At 51.1% G+C, this 19,756-nt stretch overlaps 1 protein-coding gene across 1 annotated transcript in view; it reads right to left on the bottom strand.

Moving 5' to 3' along the window:
* LOC102417422 (galectin-9B-like) overlaps nucleotides 1–8,254 on the bottom strand; it is a 15,332-nt gene extending 7,078 nt beyond the window's left edge. Inside the window, exons 1-2 of the mRNA XM_023759484.1 lie at nucleotides 8,112–8,254; nucleotides 4,669–4,760 (exon numbers count right to left, since the gene is read on the bottom strand). Coding sequence (XP_023615252.1) covers nucleotides 4,669–4,760; nucleotides 8,112–8,150 — 131 coding nt within the window. The 5' untranslated portion in view covers nucleotides 8,151–8,254. The remainder of the gene's footprint in view (nucleotides 1–4,668; nucleotides 4,761–8,111) is intronic.
* Nucleotides 8,255–19,756: the final 11,502 nt, after the last annotated feature.

The following is a 19,756-nucleotide window of genomic DNA, read 5'->3' as shown; positions in this document are numbered from 1 at the left end:
GGCACTCCTCGCTGTTGGAAGTGCGATGTTGGCATCAATGCACTGTCTAGACGCTTTTCCAGTCATGCCATGCCTTATAGAGATAGAACCGATAATGGACCTGCCTCTACTAGCTCCTCCTTTCAGCAGTTTTGTAAGCAATACCAAATTATGCATAAAACAGGAATTCCCTATAATCCCCAGGGACAGGCAATTGCAGAAAGAGCTAATCGAATCTTAAAGACTCAATTACAAAAACAAAAAGGGAGAGAGGGGTATTATCCTACTCCACAGAATCAGTTACATCGTGCCCTTTACACTTTAAATTTTTTGAATTGTGACGAAGAGGGTCGCACAGCAGCGGAGAGGCTTCAAGCTCCTGCTGCCGTGGCATCTGCTGGTGTGGCAGGATGGAAGGATTGACAAACAGGGCGGTGGAGAGGGCCAGATCCAGTAATGATGTGGGGGAGAGGCCATGTTTGTGTTTTCCCAGAAGGCGCCTCTAACCCCATCCGGGTGCCAGAGCGAGCAGTGCGTCACGACCACGGACCTGAGAGAACAGCTCATCCCGCCGTTCAAGAAGCTGAAAATCACACCCCCCGTGATGAGGCCAGTTCAGCCACCAACCCCGAAGAAGAAGGAGCTCGGGAAGCAGGTGACCAAGGCCACCCGAGAAGCTAGTGTCCCCACATGGGGTCAACGGAAGAAGCTGACCGCAGATGCCCAGCAACTGGTGAAAGAACAGGGGGTCCAGGTAACCCCTTCCACACTTTTTGTTGCGACGATGGCACTTGTCAGCTGCCAGGTAAGTATGGCTGGCAACAGAAACTTACTGGAGATATGTTCCAGACCCGCCTCCAACAAACATATAATTCCTTCTTCCCATGCCAGGAGAGTTTGTTGGTAACGCCCTGGCCACGAAAACAGAAAATTTACAGAAAGATCTGTGGCATTGAGCTGCCGCCCTTAATTTTCTTAATTTTACTGGCTCTTTCTTAACTAATAATGTGCTAGGGGGAGGGACCGAGGCATGGAAAGGTTACTGATTGTATTAGGGTCCGAGATCGTGACAGAGAAAAATTGCTAGATTGTCTCAGAAAACAATGTATTGTGATTCAACCCAGCCAGGTGTGACTCCGTACTTGTAAACTTTGTGTGAACCCTGCCAGTGCCAGGAAATGCTTTGTAGTGTTGCAGATAAAAGGCTTTGCTGTACCCTCGGTCGGCACTGCAGGCTGCGAAGCCCCTTACTGAAGGGACGAACTGTAGTCAGCTGGCCAGCTTAATAAAGGCTCCTAAATTTAAATTCTGAGTTGGTGGTCTATCTGACTGATTGAACCCATAACAATACTAAAGGAGCATGTTCATCAAGCCCTTGCTATGGCTTTAAGAGCCTGTGTCCAGCCCCCATGTGCATTAGTCATCGGAAATGTGAACATCACCAGATTGGACACCCATTATGCTGTCCAATGCCATTACTGTATGAAATTATATCTCCGGCAAAGCTGGCAAAAGAATTGCTGGATGATTTAAAAGAATTTAATCCATGGAAAATGTCTGGAGACATCGCCTGGTACCTAATTGGATTCCTTTGTGTACTACTAATCTTATCCTGCTTTTTTTCAGTCATCAGCAAGCCCCTGCGATCTCAAGTCCAAAGGCTCCAACTAGATGTCCACAGACTGCTTTTGAAAAATGAAAACGGGGGAGATGTGGGAGGCCCCCTGCCAGGGAAGGCGCCATGGTTCTCTTTCAAGTCACGTTGACTGAACTCAAGGCGTGGGCATAGCCCTACCTTGGGGGCATTTCCAGCCAAAAGGTGAGAATGCCTTCAGCTCAACTCTTTAAAGCCTAGGTGCGGGGGAATGGGTTTTTATTATGTAAATCCAGTCAAGCACCGGGAATACCTCCGGTATCTTGAGTTTTGGTGAAACCTCCTGATATTTGGGGGAATTTGGACTATAAAGTAAACACGCTGCTTTGGCATTGGGCCTCTCTGCCTCTCCGCCAGAAGAGGACAGAAGCCCGCCCAGACCCAGCTTTCCTTTCTATTTCTGCGTCTGTCTTTCATTTCTCAATCCCAAAGTGCCTCTACTTGAAGGAACCGGTTCGCGCTCTCTCTCCGTGCTGGACGCCTGCTGGACAAGGAGAAGGGAGCTCCACGCTCCGACACAGTAATTAATGCATTTTTCCCTTTCCAGCGTGACTTTCCGGAAATAAGCAGGAACTGGGTAAAGAACAATGTGGACTCGAGCCTCAGGAAGCCTGGGTCTTGGAAACTGACTGATCATTTGCATGAAGATGCAAATCCAGGAACATGCCCAGAAGCAAGAGCCTCTCATGCCCGGTGGGCACTGGTTAGAGGCCAGCCCACGGCTGCTCAGTTGGGAAGGAAGAGAACAAATGGAGAGAAGATGTGACATTGATGGGGTTTACCTACAAAGACGGTGTCTAGCAGGGGAGGCATGGAATGAATATTGGTTCTCCAGGCAGGAGAACTTCCGGGATGTGTGTCTGTCCCTCATCGGAAGTTGGTGTGTGTCCCACACATGAGGTGTGGAGTGGTGCCCTAAAGTCCATAGGCCTGGACCCTGACCCCAGCTGGTACCGTTTGTCATTTGGGGTGACCCTGAACCCCAAATGCTACCCTGGAATCTCCACACTGAGGGAGGGGGTGACTCCCTTCCTTTGGGGATGATTAATGAGGTGGTGTTAAGGAAGTCCCCAAGCAAGTACATTTTCATTCCTGTCTCTCTCCTTGGAAGGAAGCCCTCACCTTCAAAGCTTCCTTTGGGTATAACTATGGCTCTAAGGCAGGGGTGAGGAACGTCTGGCCCGTGGGCCATATAAGGCCAGTGAAATCATTTGTCTGGCCCTGCCAGGGCATTAGGGGTGAGTTACTTAAATGTTTGACCGAATAAAGGTGGCTAAATTTTAAGTTGATAATTTTGTGTGGCCCTCAGATGATGTTATAAATATCAAAGGGCCCTGTTCCCCACCCTGTTCTAAGGTGAGGGACAGTCCAAGGAGCAGGGCTCACAAAAGGGCCACAATAAACGTTTGTTCTGCCTTTCCCCAGACTCATGGCCTGAAACCAGCCCCAATCCAAAGTCCTCCACCAAGGTGTCACTGTCTCCTCCAGCCTTCCCCGACCAGGGCATGAGCATGGTTCACAGCCTGCTTTTTGGGGTCACTCTGGTGTCTTCAGCTAATGCACAGCACTCAGGGAAGACCCCCTGCTTTCATGTTTTCTGTTTCCCCCACAGGGCCAGGCACTGTACCAAGCCCAGAGGTGGCCCCAATAGACATTCTATTCAATTCCTGCAGAGCCCATTTGGTGTCCCTGTGGAGGAGGCCGAGCTCTAGGTGCCTCCTCAATACCAGCTCCCTCTGTGGGCCCTCAGCCAGCAGGGAAGTCCCCTGGCCCAGAGCCCAGCCAGCCCTCCCTCTGGGGACACGAAAAGGAAAGGAGGCTCCCAGAAAACCACAAAACCGAGCCCAGATTCCTCTGTACACAGACTATCATTTCTGAAATATCTCTGGATGTGTCTTTCCCTTTGTGGTCATCCAGCTCCATTTCTCTGGTCCCTTGCAAACTCCTGCTCCAGGAATGAGAGTGTGCAAAAGCGCCCATGGGAACAAGTGGGCACAGTAGGTTAGCAGGTAGGCAGCGGGAGAAGGAGAGAGAAGGGGGTGGAGGTTCAGAGGTGAGGGCTCAGGGTTGAGGCATCTGGGAGCCTCACTCTCCTTGGTGTCACTCTCCTGGAGGCACTCAGGGCTCAGGGAGATGTCACAGGGTGCGTGTGCCTATGCCCACCTGGCAGGGAAGGCGATGGTGGAGAAAGTCCACTAGAATCTACAAGCCGAGATGAGGTAGGGCAGGTCCTGGGATGGTGTGAAGGGATCCAGAAGGTCCCCAGGCCCTGTGCAAGGTGATAAAAGGACCACCGGGGACAAAAGACATCTGGGATTGAGACAGAGGCTTCCAAGAAAAGGCTGTGTGTGCAGAAGGGCTTCTGTGGGCACCGTGGACCTCAGCAGGCAGCCACCAGGTGGGGAGGACCCCACCCAAATCAGGCAAGAGCCCCTCACCTCCACACCACCTGGACCTCAGCAAGGGCAGCCAGGGCTGTGCGAGCCTTGGAGGGTACTCGGCCTCTAGGAAGATGTGAAAGTTTTCCCTGTGCCCCAAAGTCCCCTCTTGGGTGGGAGACAGTGCCCAGGAGATGTTTGTATTTTGAATTGCCTTAGTATTTTCTAGGAATGAACTTGAAACAGAAAGAGATCAAATTACATCTGAGGCCAAGTTTAAATATTTCCACATCAGCCAAATAGGGGCCACGGAGTAAAGGAAGGCCGTTCTGGGAAGTAAAAGAGGCGTTATTTTTGCATCTCTGGGTCTTTGCGTGCAAAGTTCAATCCTAGACCATAAAGATTTGCCCCTGGGCTGGCCCAAGACTGTGAGTTCCTGCTCTCCCTGTGTCATGGGGAATCTATGTTACTGGTGTGCAGATGCTATTGGCAGAGGGCAGGGGTACTATGCAGTGTTGGCAGGGACCGGGCCCTACTCTTCAGCGTCCCCTGAGCCAGGCACAGGCAGCTTGGATAGTGTTGGGGGAACCAGCCTGAGCTGACAGGCGCCATGGTTTCCTAAGGGGCAAGGCTGGGGGAAATAACTGTTCCAGGTACCTGGTTCCATGGGCGTGAAGAACAGTCCCGTTGACAGTGATCTGAAGTCCGTCCTGGAGGCCCCCCTGGATGGTCCCAGAGAAGGGGACGACCTGCAGGGAGAAGAAAGCAGTCAGTTAGGGTCCTGCTCCTTCTGTCCGATCCCTCTGGCACTTGCTAGTGGCCGGCCTGGTGTGTCAGGCAATGTCCCAGGGGCTGGATGCAGCTGTGAATTGGGCATATGGAGTCCTAGTCTTATGGATCTCCCAGGGCGATGAAGAAGTAGACCCGAATCTGGGGAGTTACACATACATTCTGAGATTGATAAGGAGACCGCCGGGCTCTGAAATGATGTAACTCAGAGCTGGCCTCTCTTAGGAGGAAGTAGCAGCTTTCAAGAGGAGGAAGTAGCATGAACATGGCCCTGAGAGGGGAAGGAACCAGGGTAGTGAGAGGGGCTCTTAGCAAAGGCCCCAGGGCCCTGGTTGAAAACTCAGAAACCCAAGGGACCAAAGAGGCCAGCAGCCTATTCTAAAGGATAAACCTTCTGCTCCCTGAGAAGGCCAAGAAGAAGGCATCCTCCTGCCCACCCCTCCACAGAACAGTGTGACCATGACCTTTGCCCTCCCAGCCACCTCAGGTAGCACCTGGATGCTCTGCAGCCTCGGGGCCGCCTCCTCCTCTCCTGCTCCTGCTCCCCAGTCCCTCCCCAGGCCTTGGCAACCTCCGAGGCCCTAGTGAGGTGTCTGCACTCCTCCTCGGCCCCATAGAGCCCGTTTTGTCAAATCCCTTCCCGGGCCACTTGAAAGGACAATGGTTATGGCGAGGCTTGCATCATTTTAGAGCCAGGCATCATCCAGGTTTGGAGCCTAATTCTGTTGCTCGTTTCCTGGGTGACCTCAGGAAGCTTATGTCACCTCTTTTGCCTCAGTTTCCTCATCTGTAACATAGGGGTACATCTAACCTTCTGGGTAAGATCAATGAGTTAGTGAGAAAAGGGCTGGGGTAGAGACTGGCACATAGTCGGTGTCTCTACCACACCCTTCCCTCTTGGTCTCTCTGAGCAAAATTCCACACTGGTTTCTTCATGACTTTTAAGCTAACCTCCAGGGTGCCTTTTATCTGATGTGCTCTTAACCTGCATTAACCTAGGAGATAGCTTCCAGCTTCTAGTCAATCTTCACATTTATCTAGTAGCTAATGTCTTCTCTTCTCCTTTAAGCCAGCTCCCTACAGAACTGAAATGCTTATAGGAGCCAGGCAGGTGATGTGTAGGAGGGAGATTGTCAGGTAGGGGCAATAGGGAGTGGCAGAGACCATGACAAAGTAGACACCATCTCTCTCATCTAAAGGGACAACATCCTCTCACCTCTAACCTGGACGAATTAATTAATTTAGATGGATTAACCCCTCTGCTGGGTCAGAGCTTGCTCTCAGCTCCTGGCCAGGCCTGGAGGCTGAGGACTCTTTCCCCCTCTTCCTCTCTGGAGGTTCAGACAGCAGAGCCAGGCCCCCAGGCCACAGGATGCACAGCCTCCTTCTGGAGGCCCAGTGTCCCCAGCGGGCACCCAGCCACAGCTGGCACAGGGGGCTCACTGCAGGGCCAGCGGGAGCCTTTCAGGCAAAGAGGCTGCTGCCCCAAGGGTTCTGAGGTGCTTCTGGGCCCATTTCCCTGGCTGTTCCTAGTTGTCCTGGAACAGCCCTGGCCATTATCAGGGCCACCCCTACAGATGGGGAGACTGAGCACAGAAGGTCTGGTAACTTGCCCGAAGCCACCCAGCCGGTCAGTAATAGGGTGGGGTTGGGTCCAGCACCCATGCTGTGAAGCCCCACACAGGCTGCTTCTCAGGATGAAGCACAGACCTCCTGGCTCCTGGCTCCCTGAGGGCTTCCCCCACCAAACAGCGAGTCCTGTCCTGCCTGTGGTCCCAGCTTCCACCCTGGCCTCTGAGAGGCGGAGCCAGATGAGGCCCGCAGGGCTTGGCAAGGAATGGGGCTGAGGCCCCAGGACAGATGCTCATGGAGTTAAGCAGATCAGCGGAACAGCCGGGCTGTGCGATCTTCCTGGCACACGCTGGAGGAAGAGGGAGGTGCATGCTGACTGATGGAAATCACTGGTCACCCGGGAGAGGTGACTGCGTGGGGTGGATGGGCTCTCCTCCCGCCTCTGGCAGCTACACCCATCCCCTACCTGTTTGTACTCCCAGACCCTGATTGAACTCTCTGCCGCCCAAGCAGGATTTTCATTCTAATTTGAAAGAGCTGGCATTTGAATCCAAGGTCTGAAAAGTAAAAACCAGTCACCAAGATAAGAAAATGGCAGTGCCTGGAAGGAGGCTGGGATCTCCCATTTTACAATGAGCCTAAGGGGACACGCTCTCACCCTGAGGCCACCCGCCTACCCCACACCCCACCCAGGAAGGGCTCTCTCACTCCTCCTCCGGGCCCTGTTTACCGAGGCTGGGAGAGGCTTCCACGGGCCGGTCCAGGGCACAGTGACCTCCTGGGCCTGGGGCTGCCACCTGCCTGCCTTCCCCCATTACTGCTCTCCCTGTGGGCGCCTCCTCTTCTCTGGTAAATCAAGGCACCCTCCTCCTCGACCATCTGGGACGTCTGGGAAGTGGCCTCGATGCCTCTGAGCCTCAGGTTCCCATGGATGGCGTGGGGATAATAAAGCTCAGAGGGTTACACACAGCCACCCAGACAGGCCCACACATGTGGCCAAAAGGTGGGAAAGGCAGCCCTTTGCCTCCCACACTGCAGGGCAGCCCCCTCCTCTCTCACTCCCCAGAGGGCCCCCTGCACACACCCTGGACCTGCCCCTGATAACTCACCCCCCAGGGAGCAGACCCCCCTCAGGAGGTCTTCCCTGCTCCCCCCAGACTCCTAATCATGCTCAACACTTCAAAAGCCCCGACCGCGTGCCAGGCACTGTTCAAACACCCTAGATATGCTACCTGCATCCTTACCCCAATCCTGGGAGGCAGCTCAAGGATTACCCCTATTTTACAGATGTGGAAACGGAGGCCCAGAGAGCTAACAGCAGTTCGCTTGCGGTCACTGAGCTAGGAAACGGCTGAACCAGGGAGGCCATCTCCTAAGTCAGTGCCCAAGCCGGGCTGCTGGGCTCCCGGGAAGTCCTGCTGGCCTCCCCTTTCATTCCAACAAAGCCCCACTCTCCCAGGGCTGACCAGAGCCCTACTCCCCTCAGCACCCAGGACAGGACAGGCGCCCAGAGGGAGCTCAGCGCCATCTGTGCAATGCCCCAATGCGGTGATTGTCATCCCTCGGTCCTGAGAGGCAGGTGAGACCGGCCTGGGGCAGAGGTTGTGTCAGGATTGCCCATCGGGCATGCCTACCCCCATGCACCCTCTGCCACCCCAGTGTGGCTTCCTCAGAGAACCAGAGCGGCTTCCCTGGCAAGGCAGCCAGCTCAGCCCTGTGCCCACTGCCTGGGAACTCACTGGGTTCACGAAGGGAGCCTGGACGCTGCTGAAGGCCATCTCTCCACCACCTCTGTGGTCCCGGCTGCTCCTCACACCAGCCAGGCAGTTCTCGGCACTGGGAAGGACTTTTCTATGAAACAGAAACCAAAGCTATCGGGCAGTTATTCAATGGGAGGAGCCAGGAGCTAGAGGAAGTGGGTGTAGAGAACCGGGAATGTGGACTGCGGACGTGCTGGGGGAAAGGGCGAGGTGGGACTCAGGAACAGGTAAGTAGATACTCCCACTCCAGTGACCTTGATGTTTCTATCTCCCTCTCCCTTCCTCTCTGAAATCAACAAAAAACAGATTTGAAAACCATCCAGATACTTATTTTATGGCATTACAAAAATAAATTTAAATAAGTATTCAAACAAACGGTGAGAGGTGCAGGTGCAGCTAAGTTTACTTTGCAGGTTGTTCCTCCGTCACTTAAAGGCTCTGGGTACAAGGGTCTTTACCACAAAGCTGTAGTGCACTTCATTTATTAGGAATTAATCACCTAAAATGTATACTTTTACACAGAAAGTGTTACTGTACTGTCACGCCCACTACTGAACAGATTCATTTCTTAAACCAGGTGATACAGAATCCATGCAATTTCCACAGGCACTTCACTTGCCAGGGAACTTCTCGTTCAGCAGGTATATGCGAAGGTTCACATCCACTGTCGCCTCACCAAACATTTCCCTTACAGCTACACCTTCATATTGCATCTCAAGTAAGTCCTGAACGCGGACCTGCACCTTTCCCATCTCGGCACCCAGGAATCTGGATTTGACGTCCAGCGTGCCCACATCTTCAGGAGCTCTGCTATCACAGTGACATTTTAAAACTGGTTTGTCTGCAGCTGGTCGATGGCCAGCAGGACACCCTTCTCACCAGCTTTGCGGCTGTGGACTTGCCTCCCTGTGCCCTCTTCACCCACTTGGATTCTCCAAAAAGGAGAGAAGTGCTGACTCATGCTACAATGTGGATGAGCCTTGAGGGCACTGTGCTAAGCGAACTAAGCCAGACACAAAAGACAAATACTGGATGGCTCCACTCCTGTGCGGTCCCTAGCGTAGCCAAACTTCTAGAAAAGGAAGTAGACTGGTGGTTTCCAGGGACTGGGGAGAGTGGGAAATGATTTGTTGTTCATACGTATAGTGTCAATATTGCAAGTTGAAAAAAGATTTGTGGATGGAAGGTGGTCATGAGTCGGAGAGGGAACATTTTTCCTCTACCTTATAATTAAATTGATGGGAGACAACCCAGGCTACCCTTTCACCTCCCGGCAGTTGGCCAACGTGGATGTGAGACCCGGCCGCACCATCCTGGAGAGTTGGGCACGCGGGACGGCAAAGGTGCGGGCGCCGGAGTAGAGCGCGCGGTGCCCGGCCCGGGAGCGCGGCGGCGTGTGCGGGGAGGCCCGTGGGCATCCGCCTGTCCCCACTAGGGGTGGCCGTGTTCTGCTTGCTGGGGCTCGGCGTGCTCTTCCACCTCTGCTCGGGCTTCCTGGCCGGCCGCTTCAGCCTCTTCGGCCTGGGCGGCGAGCCCGATGGCGGCACCGTGGACCTGCGCGAGGTGCTGGCCCTGTCGGTGCTGGCCGCCGTCCGCGGTCCGCGGGGGCGAAGAGGTGAGGTGCGTTCGGGAAAGCAACGTCCTCCAGGAGAAGTCCAAGGGGAAGACGCGCGAGGGGGCCTAGGGCAAGATGACCAGATGCGGGGACGCGCTGTCCAACCGCAAGATGTTCTACCTGCTCAAGACCGCCTTCCCTCACGTGCAGCAAGTAACACTGGCTTTCATCATGAGCTGCTGAACACCAGATGTACTTCACACAAGAATTCGCAAACACAACGCACAACATTTTCCATTTTTCTTTGACCCTGCCCTGCTTTATCACAGTCTATATTTACATGTGTTTGCATCTCTCGAGTTCCCTAGAGTTGGTAGAAGAAACAGGAGTTTCAGAGAAGTTGACATAGTTGTAACAGTAGCAATAGTAACAATTTATTGAGTGTATTCTGGGTGCCCAGACACTGGCCACACAGGACTTCATTTGATCCTCACAGCGACTTCAGAAGTAAATTTTATTTGTGCCCACGTTACAGACGGGAAATCTGCAGCTCATGGCACTTTACTGCACAGTCTATATCATCAATTAACTTCATTGTAGCTGGATCTTTAGGAGGCTACTTAAAACAGAACTTATGGTGTGGATTCCTAGGGAAACAAAATTGTACAAGCTTAAAAGCAATAATAGTGAAATATGGTAAGCAGAGTTGAATTTTTTTAAGGTAAAGATAAAAATATCCTTAAATATTGAAAACATAAATCTGTTTGTGCATGTCCACATGCCAGCTCCACCCCACTCCACTTCTGCCAAAGCTTTTGTCTTGGGTAACTTTCACAGGATTCTGGATTTGCTTTCTCACTCATTAGCAAACACTGAGGGCACAGCTGCCAAGGGTAGAGAGCTGCCTTTTACTAAACACTAAAGCTAAACTTTTGGAATTGTAAAAAAATAATAATAAAATAATAATAATAATAATAATTAAAAAATAAATTGACGTGAGACAGATGAACAGGAGAAAAACCAAATATAATTGTGCATGTACAAGGGCTCTGTAAGAATATGAGGCCCACAGGCTGTCAGACAGTTGAGGCTCAAATGCTGCCCTAAGGTCAGGAGAAGGGGTAGGGGCCTGGGACACTTCACAGGGAGGTGGGAAGAACAAATATTTGCTTAACCAATGTTTGCCATGCCAGGCAGAGAAGTCTTTCTAGTATAAATAGAGGCTGTCTTTGGTAATAGCTCTCTTCCTCCCAATCCCAGTTGGAGGGCAGAAGAGGTTTAAAAAATTTCATGAATTTTCTATGTCTTAAAAATAACCAGCTTAAATGATACATAAGCCAAAGACACATATTTGGGGGGTGAGGAGTTTTTGAAACTTTCCCGAGACTTCTCACAGTTCAGAAGTTAAGTAGGTGGATTGCTCCATCTCAAGGGACCCGTCTCTTGATCCTGACAATAGGTCAGTTTAATTAAACCCATTTCAGTTATGCAGTTGGGCTCCCAAAATTAGGACTATGGCTAAAGCTATCGGGTGTTTATGAAGGCGTTTCTGTGGAAACAAAAGAAAAACACAGGTTAATGCTGGGAAGACTGTGCACCCAGTCTGAGTCTGGAGCCAGCCAGTGAAGACGATTCCTAGCCGTCTGGCTCCAGCATGTTTAGATGGAGAGAGGGCGGGCAATGGCAATCCCGACAGCTGCTCTGAGTTTGCAGCGTGAATGTCTCTAGACACGAGGACAGTTTGAAAGAAACCTTACCCCTCCCCAAACCCAAGGAAATACAGTATCATCAAAACGTAGCAAAGGCCTGAGAAGGTGTGGGCGAAAGGGGCCACATGCTGACCTGACAAGCTCAGGGGAGGCCTCCCTGGCGGTCTTGCAAGCTCAGAGACCTAAAGTAACCACAAAGGATGGTCTGAAATGAAACTTTAACTAAAAGCAGTTATGGTGGGCAGTTACGTCCTAGGCCGGTATCTTCACTGACAAGGCCAACCTTTACCTTAGCTGAACCTGTCTGTCTTTTTGCATCTATGATAATATACCCTTGAAATGTCTGGGTAACTTCCCTTTCATTTTTCTGGACCCCTTGGGGCACAACCTAATGTGCCTGGGCTCCAGGACAGATAGCACAAATCCCATCATTGTTATCATGTTAACACATTGCATGCGGGAAATGTATTTATACGTTTTACGTTGACTGTAAGAAGTAGAGCCACCTGTTAGCGTGCGATAAAAACTACCCGAAAACAATGCATTAATTGTTCCTGCACCCACCTAAGTATGTGTCTATCATTTTACTTTTTATCCAATCCCAGCGGTTTCCCCCGCTTTTCTTTCTCCCGCCTCTCTAGTCTATCACCAGTGGGTTTCATGTAACCCACCCATGTCCCTTTCCTTTGATTGCCATGTATAAATACAGATGTAACCCCGCCATTCTCCGGAGCATTATCTCAATTCGTTGAGGTTCTGCTTCCTGGCATATGTCGACAGTTTGGCTCAGATAAACTCACAAAAACTCTTTACAGGTTTCAATGGTTTTTTACGTTAACAGAGGGAAGTGCAGCGCCGATCAAGGGCCGGAAGGGAGCAGAGACTGTGCTAGGCCTCGGGAGCCTCGGGTGCTGGGGTGACGGCACCACAGCTCTGGGTCCTGGCCCTCCTCCCGGGCTTGGTGGGGACAAGTGAGGGCCTGTGGCCCCGGAGGCTGCACTTCGGTGCGTTGGAGCTGAGTCATCTGGTTGTAGACCAGACATCGCCTAAGCCCTTCCTTTGTTTTTGCTCCAATAAATCTTGCCACCAGACCTCAAATCCTCCTCCGCCTGTATCCCTGAAATGTGTTTGCTGCAAGCCTGTGGAATAATCCTATTTCCTCCGGCAAAATAAGAACCAAGAGGTGAACCTGGGAATTGCCCCCTTCCCAACACTAGCCTCATCAGGACAGTAAGGCACTGTGGTAAAGACAGACAAATAGATCGGACAGAATAGAAAGTCCTGAAAAAGACCCACACTTATTTGGTCGATGGATTTTCAACAGAGGCACCAAAGCAATTCAATGTGGCAAGGCAATTCAAAGTAGCAAATGGCGTTCACAAGTTAGCTGTGTGTAAGGAAAAAGAGAAACCTCGATCTATACCTCATGCCATACACAAAAAGTAAACTAGAAATGGATCTTAGATGTAAATGTAAAGCCTAAAACTATAAAGCTTTTAGGGAAAAAAAATAGGAGGAAATCTGTAACCTGAGTCTAAGCAAAGCCTTCCTGAACGGAACCTGAAAGGTATCATAAAAGACAGGAAAAGACAAAGTGGACTTCACAAATTAAAAACTCCTGCGCATCAACCTGCTGAAATAGCTACAATGATAAAGACGGACAACGCTCCTTGTTCGCAGGAATACGGAGCAGCTGGAACGCTCGCACCATGGTCCTGACAGTGCACAATGTCCATCGCATTGGCAATGGTTCAGGCAGTTCCTCCTAAAGTTAGACGTACCTTCTCTATGACCTAGACATTTCGCTTCTAGGTATTTACTCCAAGGGAATGAAGTCGTAGGTCCACACAAAGGCTTGTGTGTGGACACACAATACAGCCATACAATAATAGAATACTATATAGTAATAAAAGCTACCGGTAAACACAATATAGAGAAGTCTCAAAAATAGTGTACTAAGAAAAAGAAGGCAGACACACAACATGCACACGGAATGCTTCCATTTAAGTGAGGTTCTAGAAGAGGCACAAGTAATCTGTAAGGAAAGAAATCAAACAGTGGTTACCACTGGGAGGAGCAGGGTTGCCTGGGAAGGGGCTGGAGGAATCTCTCTGGGGTGACAGAAATGTTCTCTTTCTTTTTTTTCCCATTGTCTTTTTAAAAAATCCTCACCTGAGGATATTTTTCCATTGCTTTTCAAAGAGAGTGGAAGGGAGGGAGAGAGAGAGAGAAAAACATATGTGAGAGACACATCAACTGGTTGCCTCTGCACCAGCCCCAACCAGGGGCAAAGAGCAAACCCACAACCCAGGTACATGCCCTTGACTGGGAATCGAACCCGAGACCCTTCAGGGCATGGGCCGATGCTCTAACTGCTGAGCTACACCGGTCAGGGCAATGTTCTCTTTCTTTCTTTTTGTAAATATATTTTTTACAGAGAGGAAGGGAGAGGGATAGAGAGTTAGAAACATCGATGAGAGAGAAACATCAATCAGCTGCCTCCTGCACGTGCCCTACTGGGGATGTGTCCGCAACCAAGGTACATGCCCTTGACCAGAATCGAACCTGGGACCCTTGAGTCCGCAGGCTGACGCTCTATCCACTGAGCCAAACCAGCTAGGGCTGTTCTCTTTCTTGATAAGAGCATGGGTTACTTGGGTGTCAGCACTTGTCAAAAACTCACCAAACTGTACACTTAAGTTCTCTACTTTTCATTCGTATGCAAAGCACACCTTAATTTCTTAAAAAGAAAAATAGTTTCAGACAGGCCCAAGGGACTCAACTCCTGTGTATTTAAAAACAAAACACCAACCACAAAAAGGCAAAAAACCTGTATGCCAGCAGGAGGGCCAGTGAAGACAGCGACGCCATGTGTCACTGAGAGGAAAGCACGCAATGTGAGGCCCACATGTCGTCTTCAGCCTGGACGGCCACCTCCAGGCCCAGGCTGGCTCCCCCTGGGTCACCCGCCATCAGCAAAACGTTCCCACTGCCTCAGGAAGCCCCTCCTCTGGCTCTCACACTCTCTCCGTCTCCTCTCGGCAAAGGCTCACGTGGCTCAGGCACCCAGGCTTCCAGGGAGTGACCCGGGGAAACCCAGCGAGGAGCTCCACCTGCACCACAATCTCACCTTCCCCACAGGGCCTGCCGCCCGAGCCACGCCCTTCTGCCAGCGGGGAATCGAAACTGAACACTCCTTTGGAAAGTATGGGGGAGCAGGGAGGAGGCTTGTCTTGGAAGCAGAAGGAGATGGGGACCCCTGTCTGGGGCAGATAAGGGGCGGTGGAGGGGGGGGGCGGGGGGAGGGGGAGGCTTCTCTCTAGTTCTGCCCACAGGCCCTTCTCACACCTTTCTCCTTCGCAGAGCCTGGCTGCTCAGGCCTCTGCCTGATGGGAAGGAGTTGAAACTATCCAGAGGTCAGGACATCTCCTGAAGTCAACCATTTTCATGGAAAGTGGAGGGGTGGAGAACGGAGGGAGGGTGCAGACTCTACCACTGCCGCAAGTATGCCCAGCCCTGGGGGCAGGAGAGAAACATCAGCAGGTGATACTAGCCATGGGGAGCCAAGACTCCCCCAGAACCTGGGATTGCGTGGAGTAGGGGTGCGGCTGGATACCTGCCTGTTCTTTTCTTTCTTTTTTAAATATATTTTTATTGATTTCAGAAAGGAAAGGAGAGAGAGGAGAGAGAGAGAATATCAATAATGAGAGAATCACTGATTGGCTGCCTCCTGCATGCCCCCTACTGGGGATCGAGCCCGCAACCCGGGCATGTGCTCTTGACCGGAATCGAACCTGGGACCCTTCAGTCTGCAGGCTAAGGCTCTATCCATTGAGCCAAGCCGGCCAGGGCAGGATACCTGCCTTTTCAACAAACACCCCACGTAGGTTTTGGGGGACCCAAATGACAAATTTGGGGGCATCTTTAAGAAAAAGAATACCGTACTTTACTAAAAATAGATGAACAGGGTGCTAGAGCCCTGCCCAGGGTCCACACACCTGCAGCCCAGCCTCCCGGGGCTGCCTGTGAGTCCACCTCTGAGTCCAGAGGATTCCGGTGAGAGAGGAAATGAAACTCAGATTAGGAGCTCAGGTTAGCAGCTCGTTTACAGCGTTTCCTGAGCCCTTGCTGGTGCCCCGCCCTGAGCTTGGCTCTGGGGACCACAGGCCAAGAGCATGTTGTTCTTTCCCTCGAAAGTTTCATAGGTCATTAGGATCCCTGGTGACGCCAATTATTAACCGCATTGATGTGCTGTGAAGGAAGTGCCTTCCGCTTTCCGTGGGGCATAGCAGCTGGGTGAAGCCAGGTCAGCTGCTTAATTCTCTAAGCCTCAGTTTCCTCATCTGGGAGGTGGAGCCAGTCACGAGCTTTTTCATCAGGTGGTTATGAGGGTGAAACAAACTAACGCTCAGAAGGCACTGAAGTCAAAGCCTGGCAGGGAGGGAGCGCCCCGGGGAATTATGGCTGTTTTCACATGTCCTACCTGTGGGCGGTGAGGCCAGGATGGGGTTCAGAGAGGGAGATGGTCCATGCGCTGAGTCTTGAAGGACCGACCGGTGGTAGACGGCAGGAATAGGAGTGGAAGAGCCTGCAGCTCCATGGATCAAGCACACTCAGCATCACTGTTTGCTCATGCTCACACTCCTCTCTGGGGAGCCCAGAGGATTAGTGTTGTATCAGAGGCATACCTGCCTCTGCCTTTAGTTCCAGTTGACTAGCCTAGGCCTAGCCTTACTTCCCAATTTTCTTTAAATAAACATATCGGCATTTATTATTATTATTATTATATTATTTTAATAAACAACAGCAATTTATTTCCCACAGCTATGGAGGCTGTATCTGAGATCAGGGCATCAGCACGGCTGGGTGAGGGCCCTCTTTGAGCTGCAAATTTCTCACACGGCGGACGGGGCGAGGGAGCTCTGTGAGATCTCTTTAAGAAGAGCACTAATCCCATTGCCAGGGCTCCAGCTTTAGGACTTACGCACCTCCCACGGGGCACCTCCAACTCCTATCCCATGGGGCAATAGGGTTTCAACATTCCTAACATTGAGACCATAGCAGCTGCCAGCAGTAGAGTTCTTTTTTTTGTGTGTGTGTGTGTTTTTTAAATATATTTTATTGATTTTTTACAGAGAGGAAGGGAGAGAGATAGAGAGTCAGAAACATCGATCAGCCGCCTCCTGCACATCTCCTACTGGGAATGTGCCCGCAACCCAGGTACATGCCCTTGACCGGAATCGAACCTGGGACCTTCTAGTCCGCAGGTCGACGCTCTATCCACTGAGCCAAACCGGTTTCGGCAGCAGTAGAGTTCTTCACACAATAATTGTTCTTAATGCCCTTGCTGGTTAATATCAGATATGTCATTTCTGAGTGTTTCTTTTTTATTGAATTTGTTGGGGTGACATTGGTTAATAAAGTCGTTCAGGTTTCAGAGGTACAATTCTATGACGCGTCATCTCTATACTGCATTGTGTATTCACCAGCCCAAGTCATGTCTCCTTCCTTCACCGTTTATCCCCCCACCCTTTACCCTCTTCTACCTCCCGCAACCCCCCTGCATTTATTTTAAAAGCAAACTTTATGTCATTTATGTCATGATCATAATGGGTGAAGGGGGTCATGGGAATTTTAAGAGGACACAAACTTTGGACCATAGCAGTTGACAAATACCCCAAACATCATAGAAGCCAGGAAAATAAATCTTTTATTAATTAATTTCCTGGTGCTATAAACGTTTTGGCTGCATACTCTGCTTCTTCGTGTGATGAAGATTTGACACATTTCTATAGGGAAAGTAGAAAGATCATTCCGCTGGTCTGCTTCTTCTCCACCACCCAGGTACTTTGGGTACCAGGCGCTGTGGGACACGCTCCTTGGTGATGCTCCTCTGGTCCTGTATCTTGTCCCTGGACCCAGGTGGGGCAGCATGGTGGGCAGGAGGCCATTCCTGAGCTGAGAATAACTGAATTATTCATGTAAGTGGCTGTGAACCACATAAACATATCCCACTAAACTTAAAGTAAATAGATGCCCAATTCAACTCCCCCTTAGCCAGATCCCCAAAATGCACACGGCCTCTCCGACACTGCCTGAGTCTAGAGGAAGCGTGATGGCGGGAGGGGAAGGAGACGGGAGTGTTAAGCAGTTCGCTGAATGTTACAGACATTTATGCCCATGCAAACCCATTGCTATGCAGTGAAGGGCCTTAAAGTTCAAGCTAGGAAGGTGGGCGCTGCATGGGCTTACAGCCTGTGGTGTTTGCCAGATGGAGATGAGACCTGGTTTGGCTGTAGCCCCTGACCCCAGTCCGTGCCCTCCCTCTCAGCTGCTCCCCTTCTTTCTTCCTCTCCTACTCCAGGCTTTCAGGGAACAAAGTCCCTCTTGGTTCTCTGTAAACACTCCCTGGAAAGCAAACAGGGCTTACTGACACCAGATTGCTCTCTGCCTGGCACTGGGCAGGTTTTACACCTGTCATCTTTTTTACTATTATTGATTTCAGAGAGAAAGGGAAAGGGAGAGAGAAATAGAAACATCAATGCTGAGAGAGAATCATTGATTGGCTGCCTCCTGCACACCCCACACTGGGGATCAAACCTACAACCCAGGCACGTGTCCTGACCGAGAATAGAACCATGACCTCCTGGTCCATAGGTCGATGCTCAACCACTGAGCCACACCGACCAGGCACATCTGTCATCTTTGGTCAAGCTCCTGGCAGCCCTTCCCGGTCTGCGTGCTCCCACGCACCCACCAACTCCTCCCTTGATTTTGGTGCTAGTTGCAGAGATGGCCTGAGCAACCAGCAACCAGCTGCTGACCTGCTAAGCTGACACCAACTAGTCCGCATTCTAGTTTATCTATTGCTGCATAAAATGTTACAAAACTTAGTAGCTTCACACAATGGCATTTATCTGGCTCACAAATCTGAATTTGGGCACGAGATGGGGAAAGCTCATCTCTGCGTAAGAGAATGGGAGCCGCTCTGTACCTATAACCGAGCCTCAGAGGCATGCAGTGCCATTCCCACCACATTCTATTTGTCGAGGCAACAGGACAACGTGTGGTGCTAACCACTGCACAACCCTGCCTCGGTTCTCAGATGCCTTTTCATGGGATGGGCTTCCTTCCATGGCCATATTGTTTGCCAAAGGAATTTGGCTCTGTGCCTGCAAGGGTGAGGAGGGCTCTGCCAAACCAGACTTCTGATTTCTTCTTTTTTTTAATCCTCACTGGAGAATATTTTTTCCATTGATTTTCAGAGAGTGGAAGGGAGGGAGTAGCGGGGAGAGAGAAAGAGAAACATCGACATGAGAGAGACACATTGATTGGCCACTTCCCACTCGTGACCCCACTGGGGCCGGGGAACCTGCAGCCAAAATATGTGCCCTTGATCAGGAATCAAACCTGCAACCCCTGGTCCGAAGGCGACGCTCTAACCCAGTGGTTCTCAACCTTGGCTGCACATTAGGATATTTTCCCATTGCTTTCAGATAGAGTGGAAAGGAGGTGAGAGGGAGAAAGAAACATTGAGGTGAGAGAGACACATGGATTGGTTGCCTCCCGCACATGCCCCTGCCAGGGCTGGGGATTGAGCCTGTAATGTGCCCTTGATCGGGAATCGAACCTGGGACCCTTTGGTGAGCAGGCCGATGATGCTCTAACCACTGAGCACCGGCCAAAGATCCCGGTTTCATTTTTGAACACTCTTTTCTGTGCCTGGGGAGTGGGAAGCCCAGAGTGTCAGGCTCTGCTCTGGGTCCTGTCAACACTGTCCTATCCAGGCCCCTTCCAGAGGGGGCAGGGGATGGGAGCTGGAGGCTGCTCTGCCGAGCAGGAAGGAACAATGAGTCCATTCTCTTGTATCCGGGACTTCCTGAGGAGACTGCAGTGCGGAATGAGATGGTATTTTCCGTGGACTGGCCCATTATCTTATAGGACCCCAGGTGTTCCAGCAAGAGCACACACTCTGAGTCAGCCAGGTGTGGCTCGGGTCCAAGGTCCTCCTTCCCTTGCTGGCTGGATGGCCCTGAGCCAGTTACTTCACCTCGTGACCCCAAGCTACTCCTCCTGTGAATGGGGGTAAGGCTTGTGTCATGTAACTTGCCTGCTATGAAATGAGAGGATATATGGAAAGCACCTTTCATGGCCCTGACACATAGTAGCACTCAGTGATGCCCAGCACGAGACCCTGTACCCGAGGAATCTGACCAACACATAACAGTGTGGGGCTTTCCCTCCCTTGTTTTCGACACCGTGCGTCTAGTAATGCAACTTAAGATGGTTTTATTACTTTTGGCATATCGCTCAGTAGTTCTCAGCCACTTAAATCCCCATTCTTTCCACCTGTGGCAGCT

The sequence above is a fragment of the Myotis lucifugus genome, unplaced genomic scaffold (assembly GCF_000147115.1).
Source record: "Myotis lucifugus unplaced genomic scaffold, Myoluc2.0 scaffold_157, whole genome shotgun sequence".
Taxonomy (NCBI): Eukaryota; Metazoa; Chordata; class Mammalia; order Chiroptera; family Vespertilionidae; genus Myotis; species Myotis lucifugus.
The sequence above is the reverse complement of the archived record's forward strand: the minus strand, read 5'-3'. Positions and strand labels throughout refer to the sequence as shown.